Raw genomic sequence first — 20,791 nt, 5'->3', positions numbered from 1 at the left:
CCTGTATATATATATAACACAGGACAACATGCAGATAACCCGACACCTGTATATATATATATAACACAGGACAACATACAGACAACCCAGACACCAGCATGGTGAAGTGTTTGAAGTATTTAAACCAAATACAGGAGAATGTCATTCACCTCCTGTAATAAATTAACATTCATTTTATATTAGCCTCATAGTTAATATAATTATATAAAACATACACAGCCACAGAAGGAAGTAAAATGTGTGATAAAAAGGAGACTGTATGCTTGTATCAGTAACAGCACAGTAATATATCAATTCTACCCCATGTTCAATGTTCAATGTTTGATGAGGATAAAAAGTCGCATTCAACCCCAGGGAAACAATAATGGCTATTATTATACCTCAGACTTGTATCACAGCTTCTGATTAGTGAAAACCATGTCACGTGATTAAAAACATTCGTTATGTCACCCTCTCGTGAGCCCTCCAAAATCGTTATGTCACCCTCTCGTGAGCCCCAACTCGGAACTCTCTTCCGTAACGTCTTCAAAAGTAGTCGAATCAGAGAAGTTCCGAGTATTCTGCTTGACAACAACAATGGCTGCCGGCGGATGCTATCGTCTGCCAACAGAGGAGGAATTGGCGAAATTATTGCAAGAAAAGGATTCTAAAAACACCAAAAGGGTCATCAATGTGGCCGTGGATTCCTTTAGACATTTCCTATCTGCAACAGGTAGGCCTAGACCAAAGGATTGTGAAAACTTTGACGTCCATACATTGAAAGTTCAACTGGGAGAATTTTATGCCGGGTCCAGAAAGACGATGGGGTACCTCTTAAAAACTTTTCTTAAAAACTGTTGATAGTAATAAATAAACTTATTGATACCAAAATTAATTCACTTATGTTTTTTTCGGTATAATAAAACAATTACTGCCCTTGTTCCGAGTTGACATGAATATTTGCCCACCCTTGAGGTGTCATGTCACCCTCGGGCTACGCCCTCGGGTGACATGACACCTCTCGGGTGGTCAAATATTCATGTCAACCCGGAACAAGGGCAATAATTGTATAATGACATTTTCCTTTTTGTGTTCTTTATTCAATGTCCTGTAGAGATCTTGGCCAGTTCGTAACCACTGGTCATATATAAAATCAGTTTTGTACATAAAAATTGATAACTTACATGTCACAGGATAGGCCTCCTGACATTAGTACCAGGTCCTCCAATGTCACAGGATAGGCCTCCTGACATTAATATCAGGTCCCTCAATGTCACAGGATAGGCCAACTGACATAAGTACCAGGTCCCTCAATGTCAAAGGATAGGCCTCCTGGCATTAGTATCAGATCCCGAATGTCACGGGTAGGGCTACACTCATCAGTACAATTAGGTCCCCCAGGCCACAGGATGGCTCACATTCATCAGTTCAATTAAGGTATCCCAGGTCACAGTGAGGGCCACACTCATCAGTTCAAGGTCCCTAAGGTCACAGGACGGCCACACTCATCAGTACAAGGTCCCTAAGGTCACAGGGACGGCCACACTCATCAGTTCAAGGTCCCTAAGGTCACAGGGACGGCCACACTCATCAGTTCAAGGTCCCTAAGGTCACAGGACGGCCACACTCATCAGTACGAGGTCCCTAAGGTCACAGGACGGCCACACTCATCAGTACGAGGTCCCTAAGGTCACAGGACGGCCACACTCATCAGTACGAGGTCCCTAAGGTCACAGGACGGCCACACTCATCAGTACGAGGTACCTAAGGTCACAGGACGGCCACACTCATCAGTACGAGGTCCCTAAGGTCACAGGACGGCCACACTCATCAGTACGAGGTCCCTAAGGTCACAGGACGGCCACACTCATCAGTACGAGGTCCCTAAGGTCACAGGACGGCCACACTCATCAGTACGAGGTCCCTAAGGTCACAGGACGGCCACACTCATCAGTACGAGGTCCCTAAGGTCACAGGACGGCCACACTCATCAGTACGAGGTCCCTAAGGTCACAGGACGGCCACACTCATCAGTACGAGGTCCCTAAGGTCACAGGACGGCCACACTCATCAGTACGAGGTCCCTAAGGTCACAGGACGGCCACACTCATCAGTACGAGGTCCCTAAGGTCACAGGACGGCCACACTCATCAGTACGAGGTCCCTAAGGTCACAGGACGGCCACACTCATCTGTACGAGGTCCCTAAGGTCACAGGACGGCCACACTCATCAGTACGATGTCCCTAAGGTCATAGGACGGCCACACTCATCAGTAAAAGGTCCCTAAGGTCACAGGGATGGCCACACTCATCAGTACAAGGTCCCTAAGGTCACAGGACGGCCACACTCATCAGTAAAAGGTCCCTAAGGTCACAGGGACGGCCACACTCATCAGTTCAAGGTCCCTAAGGTCACAGGACGGCCACACTCATCAGTACGAGGTCCCTAAGGTCACAGGACGGCCACACTCATCAGTACGAGGTCCCTAAGGTCACAGGACGGCCACACTCATCAGTACGAGGTCCCTAAGGTCACAGGACGGCCACACTCATCAGTACGAGGTCCCTAAGGTCACAGGACGGCCACACTCATCAGTACGAGGTCCCTAAGGTCACAGGACGGCCACACTCATCAGTACGAGGTCCCTAAGGTCACTAGGACGGCCACACTCATCAGTAACGAGGTCCCTAAGGTCACAGGACGGCCACACTCATCAGTACGATGTCCCTAAGGTCATAGGACGGCCACACTCATCAGTAAAAGGTCCCTAAGGTCACAGGGATGGCCACACTCATCAGTACAAGGTCCCTAAGGTCACAGGGACGGCCATACTCATCAGTACAAGGTCCCTAAGGTCACAGGGACGGCCACACTCATCAGTAAAAGGTCCCTAAGGTCACAGGGACGGCCACACTCATCAGTACAAGGTCCCTAAGGTCACAGGGACAGGCCACACTCATCAGTACAAGGTCCCTAAGGTCATAGGGACGGCCACACTCATCAGTACAAGGTCCCTAAGGTCACAGGGACGGCCACACTCATCAGTACAAGGTCCCTAAGGTCACAGGACGGCCACACTCATCAGTACGAGGTCCCTAAGGTCACAGGACGGCCACACTCATCAGTACGAGGTCCCTAAGGTCACAGGACGGCCACACTCATCAGTACGAGGTCCCTAAGGTCACAGGACGGCCACACTCATCAGTACGAGGTCCCTAAGGTCACAGGACGGCCACACTCATCAGTACGAGGTCCCTAAGGTCACAGGGACGGCCACACTCATCAGGATCATTTCCCCAAGGTCACAGGGACGGTCACACTCATCAGTACAAGGTCCCTAAGGTCACAGGGACGGCCACACTCATCAGGATCATTTCCCCAAGGTCACAGGGACGGTCACACTCATCAGTACAAGGTCCCTAAGGTCACAGGGACGGCCACACTCATCAGTACAAGGTCCTTAAGGTCATAGGGACGGCCACACTCATCAGTACAAGGTCCCTAAGGTCACAGGGACGGCCACACTCATCAGTACAAGGTCCCCAAGGTCACAGGGACGGTCACACTCATCAGTACAAGGTCCCTAAGGTCACAGGGACGGCCACACTCATCAGTACAAGGTCCTTAAGGTCATAGGGACGGCCACACTCATCAGTACAAGGTCCCTATAAGGTCACAGGGACGGCCACACTCATCAGGATCATTTCCCCAAGGTCACAGGGACGGTCACACTCATCAGTACAAGGTCCCTATAAGGTCACAGGGACGGCCACACTCATCAGGATCATTTCCCCAAGGTCATAGGGACGGCCACACTCATCAGTACAAGCTCCCTATAAGGTCACAGGGACGGCCACACTCATCAGGATCATTTCCCCAAGGTCACAGGGACGGTCACACTCATCAGTACAAGGTCCCTAAGGTCACAGGGACGGTCACACTCATCAGTACAAGGTCCCTAAGGTCACAGGGACGGCCACACTCATCAGTACAAGGTCCCTATAAGGTCATAGGGACGGCCACACTCATCAGTACAAGGTCCCTATAAGGTCACAGGGACGGCCACACTCATCAGGATCATTTCCCCAAGGTCACAGGGACGGTCACACTCATCAGTACAAGGTCCCTAAGGTCACAGGGACGGCCACACTCATCAGTACAAGGTCCCTATAAGGTCATAGGGACGGCCACACTCATCAGTACAAGGTCCCTATAAGGTCACAGGGACGGCCACACTCATCAGTACAAGGTCCCTAAGGTCACAGGGATGGCCACACTCATCAGGATCATTTCCCCAAGGTCACAGGGACGACCAAACTCATGAGCATTATTTTCTTGTGACCAGAACATTTTTTAATTTGTTTTTATTTTTATTTTGAATAAGATTTTGTTCAAATGTTGCATATAATGATGCCAATCAGACCAGATGACAGAGAAATTTAACCCTGGGCAAAAATATGTAGATATGTATCTGTCTACAATATGAGCAAGAAAGGAAATTTTGAGCACACAGTAGATGAAGGGATGTTAAGGTAATTCCAGTATAACATCTCACAGTCCTCTCAGGTTTGTTTGTGGGCCAGGTTTGTTTGTGGGCAACATGTTTGAGTGAAAATCAGAGAGACTACAACAAATTTGTGATATAATTGAATTTTTCATGGTTTCCAGGTTTGTCACAAGATTTTCCCAACATTAAAGACTGAAACATAAATCAGGTGTCCTATAAAATTCTGATCCCCATGAAATACCGACCCGGGTCAGTATTTTATGCATAATTAGAAAGTCTGAATTTAACAGTTGGTCTCGCTATAATTCATCCTATTTATCAAACCAGTGTGAAATATTTTTTCTACACAAATTATATATATGTATAACAGTTAGTCATATATATATATTGTATCTTAAATAACAATAAAATTAGTAAAATTCTATAGATTTTATATGTCAAAACAATTAAGTAACAGACATGTTCAATTGATTTAAATATGAATTAGGTATTAGATATAAATATGTAAGGTACTAAATTAAATACAGTATATCATGATCAGTAATATATCAGAGATTTATATAAATATTTGCTGGATATATATAGATCTCTGTTGATGTAATTTTCTGTACAGGTAACAGGAACCTTAATTTACCTGTTCTGGTAAGTAATTAATCAACTGTTAAAACAAACATTCTACCTAGAATGTTTACAGAAGTTTTTGTGAAAATAGCATGACACCTTTATTATAACTGGATTTTATTTGAGGCATTTATCTTATTTGTTAAGGTATTTATCAAAGTAATATTATTTATATATCCTCATATAAGCAATGAAAATATACTTGTATATACAGATGTATATAATTACAAAACAAAAGGTTTTAAGTATAGGGTTTAAAACATATTCACTTAATGCATCATAAGTTATATATGTTTAAGCTGTTAAGTATGATAATTACCCCAAACCTCTAATAAAATCTTCTTCTGCCATATTGATTTTAAATACATGTGTCTATGACATTATATTTCTTGTACTGAAGTACAAATTTAAGAATCAATTAATATATATACATGTAATCAAAGATCTAAATGTGTATATACAGTACGAGGAGGGTGATTTGGTACTCAAACGCTCACAGAGCGTTGACCCGCGCAGCACTCCGCTCAGAATTTGCGCGGGTTTGCAGTGGGATTGCCGCGGGATTTGAGCGGGCTTCGAGCGGGCTTGAGCGGGTTCGCAGCGGGCTTGAGCGGTTTTGTAGCGGGCTTGAGCGGACTTGTAGCAGCGGACCCGCTCGCCGGGCGGGCTTGTAGCGGGCCCGCTCGAGCGGACTTGTAGCGGACCCACTCGAGCGGAATTGAATAGGACCCGCTCAATCAGTAATGACGGTAGACTTTCAACAGCCTGGTGTCGATTAATTATACTTTAATGACCATGTATATGTTTTCAGTTGTATCGTCCATCGTAAGTATTTATTGGATGATGTACCTCAACTATGAGATACAAATTCATATGTGTTATGTATTGCTCATGAAATCTATGTTATAAGTTTAATAATATCTGCAATGTTGTACAATATGACAGTGTACTTGATGTCAGACCATTTTGATAAAAACTATTTGTAGGGAAATATTGTAGTTATTAAAGTTCAAATAGACTATTTTCATGCATGTGCAAGATCACTCACGAGTCATAAATCCAGTAATATTGGATATAGTCGTCATTTAGTGTTAGGAGCTGAGTCAATACATTGTAAATGTATCCTGTGACTGCTAACTGGTGACCGCCTTCTTTGGGAAAACAAAAGGTAATTATTCCGGTTAATGGTGGATAATGAACCAAGTGTCCGCAGTAGCATTATTTCATTCTTACGGAATGGGAACGGGTCAAAAGGCGGTTTTGTCATAATTTCTAGAGTACTTAAGACGGTCGGATCTTGGTCAGAATTTTTGTGCACCTCGAGTGGGATATGGGGAACACGGAAATGTGCTCAATCTGGTAACCATTTTAATAGTGGACAATGAGCCACATGTCCACGGCAGCATTATTACAATTCTGATTTAGCTGACCTTTGTATAGATGGCGTTTTGTGCATGACCTCGAAGAGGCCACATAAGGGGCTCGTTATTTTGATCTCGACTTATTTTTAAGTAGACATTTGAAGTATTTAGCTAGCAACATGTCCGTTTGAGAAAATTATCTTTGAATTTCTGTAGTAAGTTTCATAAACTTTACAATTATTTGAACATTTCGTAGTTTTAAATCCACGGCCTAAAGATATTGTGTTTTTATTACTATAATTATTTATGTGTCCATCGGGGACATCTCTTGCATGGCTAATATCACGGACATACACTTACATTTATATTACCGGTAGATATCGAAATCAGTGCTAATAGTTTCCCAACTATAGTAGCTAATTATTTAATTACTTTCTTATCAGAAAAAAAAATCGTCACAAGTGCATTGCTCTACTCGAGCTGACTTGAATTATATTTTTTGTAATCGTATGATGTTGATGAGATGTATACTCTCAAGACTAATAAAGAATTGAAAAAAATTGTTACCATTTTAGCAGCCTGGTACAAAATTATTTTGTGAGATATCGAACACTTTTGTAAAGGACAATCGATTGCCTTCCCGATCTCTTTTTGCCAGCAAAGAAATACATGTAGTACGGTCTTTGATTACAAGACCGAGCATAATAGTATATACGTATGTATGTATATCTTATGTTGCATATATGCTATTAAATGGAAATTGTCAAATAAAATACAGTTTAAACTATATAGACCACAGAATGATTGTGTGTGTAGTCCAATATTCTTTCTTTATTGTGAGAAAAACAATACATTTGTGTCATCTGTCATGTGTATGTGATAAAAACGTCAACAAAAACACATTTTAAACAAATTTTAATCAATTATAACGACAACATGGGAATATTTCCTGTCCTTTTTATTTCGGAAGTAAAAAAAAAAAAAAAAATACGTACTGACTATGCGAAAGTCACCATTATTATCAAGACCTAACACCCAAACAATGTGAAGTATTTCCTCCTTCACCGAGCTATTGACCAGTCCATTTTATGTCCGATGAAGCCTGAGATTAGATTAACTCTAATTGTATTAGATACACAGTGTACGTACATGTAATTGAAATTTTCCATTGAAACTGGTAGGTAACAAAGAGTTTCAGGAGAAGATATGAACCTTGTCTTCAGAGAATGTAGGAGATGAGTATCATTATCTGTTTTCCTGCAAAAACGCAATCATTGAAAATTTGCAAAGAAATTACATATTCTAAATTATTACCGCTCAAATCCAAATAAAACTAAACTAAAGGTCTGTTTAAGGTCATAATTATAAACGGAAGTTCTAAATGGTTTGTCTTTTTTTTTTCTAAAAAAATCTCTTCTTTGATTACGTGTATGTAATATAATCCTATGAATATTATGTTTTTGTAACTGGATTGTTTATTCAGATATATGTACGTGTGATACAATGTTAATGTTCCTCATGTAACACATTTCTATGTGTTATAGTATCCAAATAAAACTGTGTGTATGGAGACCACGTGGTTAAAATCGCGTCATTTACAAATCATGATTGGAGTTAATCAATGTGATATAGATAAATCATCTATACACAGGACAAATACCGGTCATGTACAGTGTAGTTACCGTTATAGAAATGTTTTCACCTGCTGTTAACATCTGCCAATCACAGATTTTGATTACAATAGCGAGTATACCTGTATCGCAGTGACCCCATCGGACCCCTACAGCTTTTTTTTACCTGCGGGCGGAATGTTGTTACATAAGGATTTAGCCTATATATGCTCCATGTTTACTAGTCTACCTGTATCTCACCTCTTACATTTAGGTCTTTTAGAATAAGGCACCTTCCGTTTTCCTTTTGAGGCCGTTATAGCGGAAGTAAAACCCATTAAATCCGTATGCGATGATAATTGTATTAATCATTCTTAAATCATATATATATTTCAGATTTAAATTAGGTACGTAATTTGTATTGTTGAAAGTTATACATTTGTAATATGTACATTGTACGTATTGGTTTAATGGTTGCAACATATCAAGATATACACGTGCATTGAAATAAGAGCAATTACTTTCACTATATCTTTATATATATCCCCCCCCCCCCCCCCTCCTCTCTCTCTCCCGCTAAACCAACTTGTAAACATGTTAAAAAATAATATTATATTAAAATATTATATTATGCCATCTTGCTGTATTTTTTTCATGTATACTTGTGTCGGGAAAGGTGGTTTTTGCCCAATCTCTTATATACATATAAGTTACAATAAAAATATGTTTAAATAAAAAATCAGGGTAACTATTTATGTCAGGTTTCGTAAGAAAATAGAACACTCAGTATCCATATTTTTAATTTCAACACATCTTATTGACGAGATGTTAAGTCAATAGGATTGGACATCAGACATAGCCTATATAGATTGATATCGTGATACACTTATTTATTGATCTTCATATTACTTTAATAAGGACGAACTTGGATATTTTACCCAAACATGCATATACAATTTACATATATATACACATAATACTAATCATAATAACAACATTATCCGTAATAAATCATGTACATGTATTTGTTTCAACAAGCACATACAAATGTACATGTACATGTATAATGTATATATGAGACATACGTTATGGGTCCGGTTGTTCAAAACAAATGTGTTTTCATTTTATGAAAAATGTCAAGACTGGTTACCTATCAAACGGGTGATATACAGATTAATAAGTTTACAATACAGTACATTTTACCGTCTCAGCTTATGTAAATGATAAGGATGACCACAATTCATTTCAAATATTTCATTCAGAGAATTACATAAATATTATATATATATATATATGAATGGATTGAACAACAAACTAAGCCTAATGTATCAGTGTATACTGCCCATCGCCAGCCGTCGAAAAACTGTCTCGGTACCCTGTACATTGCGCGTGCATTGTGCATACTACACGTTTACCGAGCATTGAATACATTTGTAGGTATAAATCAGACGGGCATGGCCACATAACGGCTGGCGATCGTACAATTCGACCACATTTCAAATCCTGCCTATATCAAAGAAAATGTGTCACTGACAGAACTAATTACCTTCTTTATTTCAATATATCATACATAACTACGATACTTTAAGTGGATATACCACGCACAAATGTATATAAAAGATAAATGATTGTTCGCGCACAGCGCTAGCGAGAGCTTAACTAGAGTACATGTGAAATATCACGTGACTTCTTGCGAATCTACATCACCTTATACCAAAATAGATATAAACATATATATTGCACTCATATTTTGCTCAGTTGTCATCGCTGTGAGCTTTGCAACTTGTAGATATGTACATATGTATGCAAAATAGATAAATGTTGGTTGTTTGATCTCTTAATCTTCCGTATGCTGCATAAACTGATGGTTTTGTTTTCTATTATTCATGTAGTTAGTATAATTGACATTCAAACTTATGTAAATATTTCATCAACTACGTCTTCCCCCATGTTATTGACACCAGCGAATATCAAATCTGAGAACTACTTTTTATTTGAAAATGGTCACCTTTAGGTCGAAACAGGCCAAATTGCGTCATGTTCCTCTTTCATACGATCCAGCTAACATGTACATGTACTGTATGTACACCAAAAAGACAAAACAACTTAGAAATATATCAGAATACTCAATCTAATTAAAATCAGATGTACTTTTGCATTTTGCACTACGCTACTCTCCGTATGAACATTTTTAGATACAAGATGTTGTTTAAAAAATAACTTTGTGTTTAACCTTTTTCTATGATTATACTTTAAGATCCATAAAATGTATTTTTGTTAAACTAAACTTCATTACTTACGCTACCAAATTACTCTTGATTTGATACTTACACAAGCAGAGGACAGCTCAAGCAAGTGAATACGAAACATATTTTGTAAACGTTACATTACATTCTGCGAACGTTTCTGATGAAATAAATATGAGTTCCTTCTTATTCATCGTTATATTTAAAAAAAAAGATTGCAGGATTTCTTGTGTCCATGTTACGGGAGCGGGATCGCTGGCTGAGCGGGTTTGCTGGCCCGCCGGAGCGGGATCGCTGGCTGAGTGGGTTTGCTGGCCCGCCGGAGCGGGATCACTGGCTGAGCGGGTTTGTAGGCCTCCCGGAGCTGAATCGCTGGCTGAGTGGGGTTGCTGCCTTAATTGTCAGAGCGGAATCGCTGCGTGAGCGGGATCGCAGCGACATCGCTTGCGCGGGATTACGGCAGGATTGCAGCGGGGTTTTAATCCCCATCGCTCGACGGGCGCAAACGCGCTGTGAGCGTTTGAGTACCAAATCACCCTCCTCGTACTGTATATATATATAGTTATATAGAATTCTTATGTAATATACTTTGTTTATTTAAATCAGAAAAAATGATAGTATATACATACATGTATATCATGTTTAAATGTACATATATAGAGATTAATTAATTGATAATAAATTATTAACACTGTAAGCTTTCTTTAACCATATATATTATACATTGTATAGGCCTGAAGTTCACATCTGTGTGCTGGTCACCTATAGCAACAGGTCATGATCTCACCTTTGCAGCTGATTATAATTATATAGCCCCCTGGCCCCATCATCAGCTGTGAGAATGACCCCCTATGTATTACCAGCAGGACTGACAAGTAGGAATTATGTATAAGAGCTCAGATGATTTAATAATGCTGTTAAGTTTGCTTTTACATAAACTGTTTCATCACAAGTTAGGGGGGATCAATATTTTATGGGATAGGTATTTTATGGGGGGGGGGGTCAATATTTTATATGACACCAGCATATTTGCGTTAATTAATGATATATTTATTTATTGCATTTTTGCCAGTGAAATATAGAAATTTATCAAACTAATAAAACGTATATTTTCACTGCAGCTATGAGCAGTGAAAATATTAGATTTTGCAGTGAAAATATAAGTTTTGCAGTGAAAATATTAGTTTTTTCGTTTTTGACCAATCATAGCGAACCTTTGTATTCACCTCATTGAAACATGCCAAATTTTACAATCAAAGGGAAGATAGATAAATCGGTTATTTTGCTGCAATTCTGATATATTTAGACTATGGTTTTTGACAAAATACTCACTTGACGTTAGCTATTCATGCACAGATTCTACGATAACAGATGAAAACGCTTAAATTGCCTTGATCAGTCCTTTCAAAATGGCATCGTCAAGTTGACGTGGAGTAACATCACGAAGAGATGATGTCATGAATCATGTAACTAATTCCAGCATTTTTTGACACAATCTTTTCGATGTTTTTAATTTTGTTTTTAAGCATATAAAATGCAATACAAAGAAAATTGAATGGTTTCCTGTTGGATATAACATATATATCTTATGACAGAATGTTTGGATATTTTTTCACTCTTATTGACAGAATATTTGGATATTTTTCACTTGTGCTTCGCACTCGTGAAAATATCGATATTCTGTCATACTCGTTAAATATATGTTAAATTAAATGGGAAACCATTCAATATCCTCTATATATAAACAAAATAACAGTTTTAGTAACTTTTAGATCGATTGAAATGCTCACTATACTACAAGACTTAAATCTCTCCATTCCACTAATACATTAACCTACCACATTTGCCGTAGTATTTGAGCTTGATGTCCTTCATGTCACGACAGGATGCTCTTCGAAGTTCACAGGAACTGTTGTAGTCCTTTCCATTGTCACCACACACAGGCATACCTCCCAAGTTGTCCCCATAATTATCACACCGCTCAGGGCACATGCACCGGTGCACAAGCCCATTTTGTGAAGGCACACAAATGGCCCCTAATCTACAGGTAATCCCCTCACATGGATCTTTGTTACCTGCAGGGAACACGTAACAGGCATGACACAGGCCAAGAAATGTTTGGAATATACCTGCACACACTATTATAATCCACATACTTTTCAAGTTTTTCAATGAAACTGATTTTTTGCAAAGAGAGTGTTTAATTTGTATAACCAGTCCCATGGTCGAGGATCAATAGAATGAAACTGCTCACAGAGATGAAGCAGCCATTTCCCTATGTCAATATTCCACAACAGCCATATCGCCATCAGTAACATCCATAAACCATACACAAGCCTCCATTAGCATTTAAACACAATTCTCCAACATTGTAACCGTGATATTTTCCCCCTTTATATATATGACTGAATGATTGTGAGTTTAAAGCCAGATGGATATTCTGTTGGATATCAAGCCAACCATTTGCTGTTTTTGTTCTACTTTAAAATTTCAAACATTTCAGTGATCCAGATTGTGCTGCACAGCACAGAAATTGACATGCGTGCAGTACAGTGTTTACAAAGCGACAAATCTATCGCTTGAAGGATTGGAGGCTAATATTATACACATGAATTTCAGTAGTCCATCATTTCATTGGATCAGAGAGATTCCCTCCTGCTCCACATGCAGTACATTGAAAACACTTTGAAATTACATTTCCCTATGTTTTGAACCCCTCTGAACAATTCAGATTAATCCTAATTCACTTCTACCTTGATCTAATTAGCCCTCTTCATACTCCACGTTCTCAGAACAGAAATATCATTGGTATTGACTGCCACACAACATCAGTTGGTATCATTGAAGAATTTCAAATGAAATTACTGAACCATTGGCATGGCTATTCCACAGGTAGGGCTACACATATGTACACACAGTCCAAAAAGCCAAGTTTAGAGAAAACACCTCATCAGAAATGACAGCACACATTATGCATATCAATAATTCATCATAAAATGGTACATGAAGCGAGTGTATTACATGTATAACATATCATTGGCTGGTTCATCCATCCGAGTCCACTCACAGAAAAAGTCACCAATATCACAGGGAAGTAAAGTATTATGCTGAGTACAGTGTTTCCCTGAGAACTTTAAAATTGTTGGAAATGTATATCATATTAAACAGTTTTGAGTCAATGGAAAATAATTAACACTCAGTCTTTCAAATGTTAAATAGTGATTATCTCCACTTGTGAAATCAGTCTCTGTTAGTAGTAGTCCATACTTGAAGATGGACAAATGATTGATAATCACGATCCTTGTCTTAAACTAGCCTCCATATGGAAAAAGCAAAAGGACTTAAAAGTTATATCAGTTAATAGCTGAATCAGACCTAGCCAAATTCTTCAACCAATTAATCCGTTTTAAAATAGCATAAAATCCTGTTGGCTTCATCAAAACATCAAGGCATTATTAATCAATGAATTAAGGCTCACACTTCCAAATTTACATCAAAGGTGAGGAAATCATATCATTATATCAAACCTTGCCGTAGTAACTATTAAATCTTAGTACCCGTAGAATCCTCTGTTTGGCAGTAATAAGGTGTTAAACCTCCCATCAAGATTACACTACCTGCACAGATTTCTGGTCTATCAGAAAAGATGATAATTTTACAGCACCATTACAGAGTATTCCATTAAGGTTTTTGGCCACAAAGCAATGTGTGTCGGTGTCACCGTGTGTCTCCTGTGTCTCATGTGTCTCTCTGTACCACACAGTAATTATAAGCTGATGGCTGAGACGGTTGCTGGTCGGCTATGAATGGCGGTTATCTTGTGATGATATTGATTTCAGCAGAAACAATAAGTGTGTCCTCACTAAACCACTGGCCAGCATTTACATTCAGCTCTCCATGATAAAATATAGGTGTTGATTGGTTCTAGAACCTTTAGTAACCACACCATAGCTTTATAAAGACATCCATGATTCTGGTAGATATTGAAGTACGCAAATAATGCTGCTGAGAAAGCAGAGGCATACAGACAAAACATACAAAAAGACATTAGGAAAAAAATCAATTTCTTTCTGACAGTGTATGAGTAGCTTGTTGGATCTATATTTCGACATTCTGCCTATCCTGAAAAGGACAGAAATTAGAAATGAAAAGACAATAAAAAAAACCCAGAAAAATAACAAAATATACAATTTGTAGGTATACTATAATAAATGTTTCTTGTTGTGTATACATACTAAATATGTTTTCTATGTGTATTACTTGATGTATATACTAAATATGTTTTCTATGTGTATCACTTGATGTGTATACTAAATATGTTTTCTTTGTGTATCACTTGTTGTGTATACTAAATATGTTTTCTTTGTGTATTACTTGATGTGTATACTAAATATGTTTTTTTTTTGTATCACTTGATGTGTATACTAAATATGTTTTCTATGTGTATCACTTGATGTGTATACTAAATATGTTTTCTATTGTGTATCACTTGATGTGTATACTAAATATGTTTTCTTTGTGTATTACTTGATGTGTATATACTAAATATGTTTTTTTATGTGTATTCACTTGATGTGTATACTAAATATGTTTTTTTATGTGTATTACTTGATGTGTATACTAAATATGTTTTTTATGTGTATTACTTGATGTGTATACTAAATATGTTTTTTTGTGTATTCACTTGATTGTGTATACTAAATATGTTTTCTTTGTGTATTACTTGATGTGTATACTAAATATGTTTTTTTTTATTTGTATCACTTGATGTGTATACTAAATATGTTTTTTCTATGTGAATCACTTGATGTGTATACTAAATATGTTTTCTTTGTGTATCACTTGTTGTGTATACTAAATATGTTTTCTTTGTGTATTACTTGATGTGTATACTAAATATGTTTTTTTTATTTGTATCACTTGATGTGTATACTAAATATGTTTTTTCTATGTGTATCACTTGATGTGTATACTAAATATGTTTTCTTTGTGTATCACTTCTTGTGTATACTAAATATGTTTTCTTTGTGTATTACTTGATGTGTATATACTAAATATGTTTTTTTTATTTGTATCACTTGATGTGTATACTAAATATGTTTTTTTTATGTGTATTACTTGATGTGTATACTAAATATGTTTTCTATGTGTATTACTTGATGTGTATACTAAATATGTTTTTTTTGTGTATCACTTGTTGTGTATACTAAATATGTTTTCTTTGTGTATTACTTGATGTGTATACTAAATATGTTTTCTTTGTGTATCACTTGTTGTGTATACTAAATATGTTTTCTTTGTGTATCACTTGATGTGTATACTAAATATGTTTTCTTTGTGTATCACTTGTTGTGTATACTAAATATGTTTTCTTTGTGTATCACTTGATGTGTATACTAAATATGTTTTTTCTATGTGTATCACTTGATGTGTATACTAAATATGTTTTCTTTGTGTATCACTTGTTGTGTATACTAAATATGTTTTCTTTGTGTATTACTTGATGTGTATATACTAAATATGTTTTTTTTATTTGTATCACTTGATGTGTATACTAAATATGTTTTTTTTATGTGTATTACTTGATGTGTATACTAAATATGTTTTCTTTGTGTATTACTTGATGTGTATACTAAATATGTTTTTTTTATTTGTATTACTTGACGTGTATACTAAATATGTTTTCTTTGTGTATTACTTGATGTGTATACTAATTATGTTTTTTTTATTTGTATCACTTGATGTGTATACTTAATATCTTTTCTTTGTGTATTACTTGATGTGTATACTAAATATGTTTTCTTTGTGTATTACTTGACGTGTACACTAAATATGTTTTCTATGTGTATTACTTGATGTGTATACTAAATATGTTTTTTTATTTGTATTACTTGATGTGTATACTAAATATGTTTTCTGTGTGTATTACTTGACGTGTATACTAAATATGTTTTTTTTTATTTGTATTACTTGATGTGTATACTAAATATGTTTTCTATGTGTATTACTTGATGTGTATACTAAATATGTTTTTTTTATTTGTATTACTTGATGTGTATACTAAATATGTTTTTTTTATTTGTATTACTTGTTGTGTATACTAAATATGTTTTCTATGTGTATTACTTGATGTGTATACTAAATATGTTTTCTGTGTGTATTACTTGATGTGTATACTAAATATGTTTTCTTTGTGTATTACTTGATGTGTATACTAAATATGTTTTCTATGTGTATCACTTGTTGTGTATACTAATTATGTTTTTTTTATTTGTATCACTTGATGTGTATACTAAATATGTTTTCTTTGTGTATTACTTGATGTGTATACTAAATATGTTTTCTTTGTGTATTACTTGATGTGTATACTAAATATGTTTTCTATGTGTATTACTTGATGTGTACATACTAAATATGTTTTTTTTATTTGTATTACTTGATGTGTATACTAAATATGTTTTCTATGTGTATTACTTGATGTGTTCATACTAAATATGGTTTTTTTATTTGTATTACTTGATGTGTATACTAAATATGTTTTCTTTGTGTATTACTTGATGTGTATACTAAATATGTTTTTTTTTATTTGTATTACTTGATGTGTATACTAAATATGTTTTTTATGTGTATTACTTGATGTGTATACTAAATATGTTTTCTGTGTGTATTACTTGATGTGTATACTAAATATGTTTTTTTATTTGTATTACTTGACGTGTATACTAAATATGTTTTCTATGTGTATCACTTGACGTGTATATTAAATATGTTTTTTTATTTGTATTACTTGACGTGTATACTAAATATGTTTTTTTTATGTGTATTACTTGATGTGTATACTAAATATGTTTTCTGTGTGTATTACTTGATCTGTATACTAAATATGTTTTCTTTGTGTATTACTTGATGTGTATACTAAATATGTTTTTTTTTATTTGTATTACTTGATGTGTATACTAAATATGTTTTCTATGTGTATCACTGGATGTGTATACTAAATATTTTTTCTATGTGTATCACTTGTTGTGTATACTAAATATGTTTTCTGTGTGTATTACTTGATGTGTATACTAAATATGTTTTTTTTTATGTGTATTACTTGATGTGTATACTAAATATGTTTTCTGTGTGTATTACTTGATGTGTATACTAAATATGTTTTTTTTTTATTTGTATTACTTGATGTGTATACTAAATATGTTTTCTATGTGTATTACTTGATGTGTATACTAAATATGTTTTCTATGTGTATTACTTGATGTGTATACTAAATATGTTTTTTTTTATTTGTATTACTTGACGTGTATACTAAATATGTTTTTTTTATGTGTATTACTTGATGTATATACTAAATATGTTTTCTATGTGTATTACTTGATGTGTATACTAAATATGTTTTTTTTATGTGTATCACTTGATGTGTATATACTAAATATGTTTTTTTTATTTGTATTACTTGATGTGTATACTAAATATGTTTTTTTTTATTTGTATTACTTGACGTGTATACTAAATATGTTTTTTTTATGTGTATCACTTGATGTGTATATACTTAATATGTTTTTTTTATTTGTATTACTTGACGTGTATACTAAATATGTTTTTTTTATTTGTATTAGTTGACGTGTATACTAAATATGTTTTTTTTATTTGTATTACTTGATGTGTATACTAAATATGTTTTCTTTGTGTATCACTTGTTGTGTATACTAAATATGTTTTCTTTGTGTAATACTTGATGTGTATACTAAATATGTTTTTTTTATTTGTATTACTTGACGTGTATACTAAATATGTTTTTTTTTTATTTGTATCACTTGACATATGAATGCCAAGTTGTATGAGATGGCAATGTTTGATGTTGTTTTGGCAAATATAAAGGAAAAGTTAAGATGAAATTTAAATGGCACGAGATCACATCATGGTACCAAAATGTATTTAAACATTAATGACACTTTCAGGTTCAATCAACCTAGTTATCTATGAAGTTAAGATAAACTTAATCAATTAACCAAGGCCGTAGGTTGATATTGGTTATCCTTGCTCAATCATCATATGGATATAGAAACAAATTGTCGTAATTGTATAATATACATGCTAATTTTATATGAAATACTGACTGGAAAAGGGAATTTATGTTTTATCTATTCTTTTTTTAATCTTTTTTTGTTCAAACATATCTTAATGATTTATTTTGTCAATGAACTGAAAGTAACTAACATTAAAGTGTCATCATAAATGCTGTGTAAAAACAACATCTTGACAGAGTAGGGCTCATTCACAGTAATCAATGGCCAGAAAGAACTTCTGCTAAACTCAGCATGTCAACAAGCATTTTCATTGGAGAGAAATTAGGTTACTGACACCAATCAAATCCTCATTTAGTACCAAAGATTACTGACACCAATCAAATCATGTTTAGTACAGAAAATTACTGACACCAATCAAATCATGTTTAGTACAGAGACTTACTGACACCAATCAAATCATGTTTAGTACAGAGGATTACTAACACCAATCAAATCCTGACTAATAGTACCAAGGATTACTGACACCAATCAAATCCTGTTTAGTACCGAGAATTACTGACACCAATCAAATCCTGTTTAGTACCAAGGATTACTGACGCCAATCAAGTCCTGTTTAGTACAGAGGATTACTGACACCAATCAAATCCTGTTTAGTACCGAGGATTACTGTCACCAATCAAATCCTGTTTAGTACCGAGGATTACTGTCACCAATCAAATCCTGTTTAGTACCGAGGATTACTGTCACCAATCAAATCCTGTTTAGTACCAAGGATTACTGACACCAATCAAATTCTGTTTAGTACAGAGGATTACTGACACCAATCAAATCCTGTTTAGTACAGAGGATTACTGACACCAATCAAACCCTGTTTAGTACCAAGGATTACTGTCACCAATCAAATCCTGACTTAGTACCGAGGATTACTGTCACCAATCAAATCCTGTTTAGTACCGAGGATTACTGTCACCAATCAAATCCTGTTTAGTACCAAGGATTACTGACACCAATCAAATCCTGTTTAGTACCAAGGATTACTGACACCAATCAAATCCTGTTTAGTACCAAGGATTACTGTCACCAATCAAATCCTGACTTAGTACCGAGGATTACTGTCACCAATCAAATCCTGTTTAGTACCAAGGATTACTGACACCAATCAAATCATGTTTAGTACCAAGGATTACTGTCACCAATCAAATCCTGTTTAGTACCGAGGATTACTGACACCAATCAAATCCTGACTTAGTACCGAGGATTAGTCACCAATCAAATCATGTTTAGTACTGAGAATTACTGACACCAATCAAATCCTGACTAATAGTACCAAGGATTACTGACACCAATCAAATCCTGTTTAGTACCGAGGATTACTGACACCAATCAAATCCTGTTTAGTACAGAGGATTACTGACACCAATCAAACCCTGTTTAGTACCAAGGATTACTGACACCAATCAAATCCTGACTTAGTACCGAGGATTACTGACACCAATCAAATCATGTTTAGTACCGAGGATTACTGTCACCAATCAAATCCTGTTTAGTACCAAGGATTACTGACACCAATCAAACCCTGTTTAGTACAGAGGATTACTGACACCAATCAAATCCTGTTTTGTACCGAGGATTACTGTCACCAATCAAATCCTGTTTAGTACAGAGGATTACTGTCACCAATCAAATCCTGTTTAGTACCAAGCATTACTGACACCAATCAAATCATGTTTAGTACAGAAGATTACTGACACCAATCAAATCCTGTTTAGTACCAAGGATTACTGACACCAATCAAATCCTGTTTAGTACCAAGGATTACTGACACCAATCAAATCATGTTTAGTACAGAAGGATTACTGACACCAATCAAATCCTGTTTAGTACCAAGGATTACTGACACCAATCAAATCCTGTTTAGTACCAAGGATTACTGACACCAATCAAATCCTGTTTAGTACCGAGGATTACTGACACCAATAAAATCCTGTTTAGTACAGAGGATTACTGTCACCAATCAAATCCTGTTTAGTACCAAGCATTACTGACACCAATCAAATCATGTTTAGTACAGAAGATTACTGACACCAATCAAATCCTGTTTAGTACCAAGGATTACTGTCACCAATCAAATCCTGTTTAGTACCAAGGATTACTGTCACCAATCAAGTCCTGACTTAGTATAGAGGATTAATTACTGACCCCAATCAAATCCTAAGACTACGAACATCAACATTTTAATCTTTCTATAAATCTGATTGTATCATCTACGCAATTTCCCTGGCCTCTTCATTGCAAATTTAGTAAGAAATTGGTTTTTCTTACATGAAGAAGGCTTCAGTATAGATGTGGACCTCCTAATTACCACTCGGAATAGAGGGGCAGTGTCAGATTCACACTGTTGAATCTCCCTGTAGTCCCTGTGTCAGATTCACAATG

General features: G+C 35.9%; 1 protein-coding gene across 1 annotated transcript in view; it reads right to left on the bottom strand.

Moving 5' to 3' along the window:
* LOC117314800 (agrin-like) overlaps positions 1 to 14,144 on the bottom strand; it is a 182,244-nt gene extending 168,100 nt beyond the window's left edge. Inside the window, exon 1 of the mRNA XM_033868904.1 lies at positions 12,164 to 14,144. Coding sequence (XP_033724795.1) covers positions 12,164 to 12,548 — 385 coding nt within the window. The 5' untranslated portion in view covers positions 12,549 to 14,144. The remainder of the gene's footprint in view (positions 1 to 12,163) is intronic.
* Positions 14,145 to 20,791: the final 6,647 nt, after the last annotated feature.

This window comes from Pecten maximus, chromosome 16, assembly GCF_902652985.1.
Source record: "Pecten maximus chromosome 16, xPecMax1.1, whole genome shotgun sequence".
NCBI classification, from domain to species: domain Eukaryota; kingdom Metazoa; phylum Mollusca; class Bivalvia; order Pectinida; family Pectinidae; genus Pecten; species Pecten maximus.
Note: the sequence above shows the minus strand (reverse complement) of the source record. Positions and strands in the feature narration are given on the sequence as shown.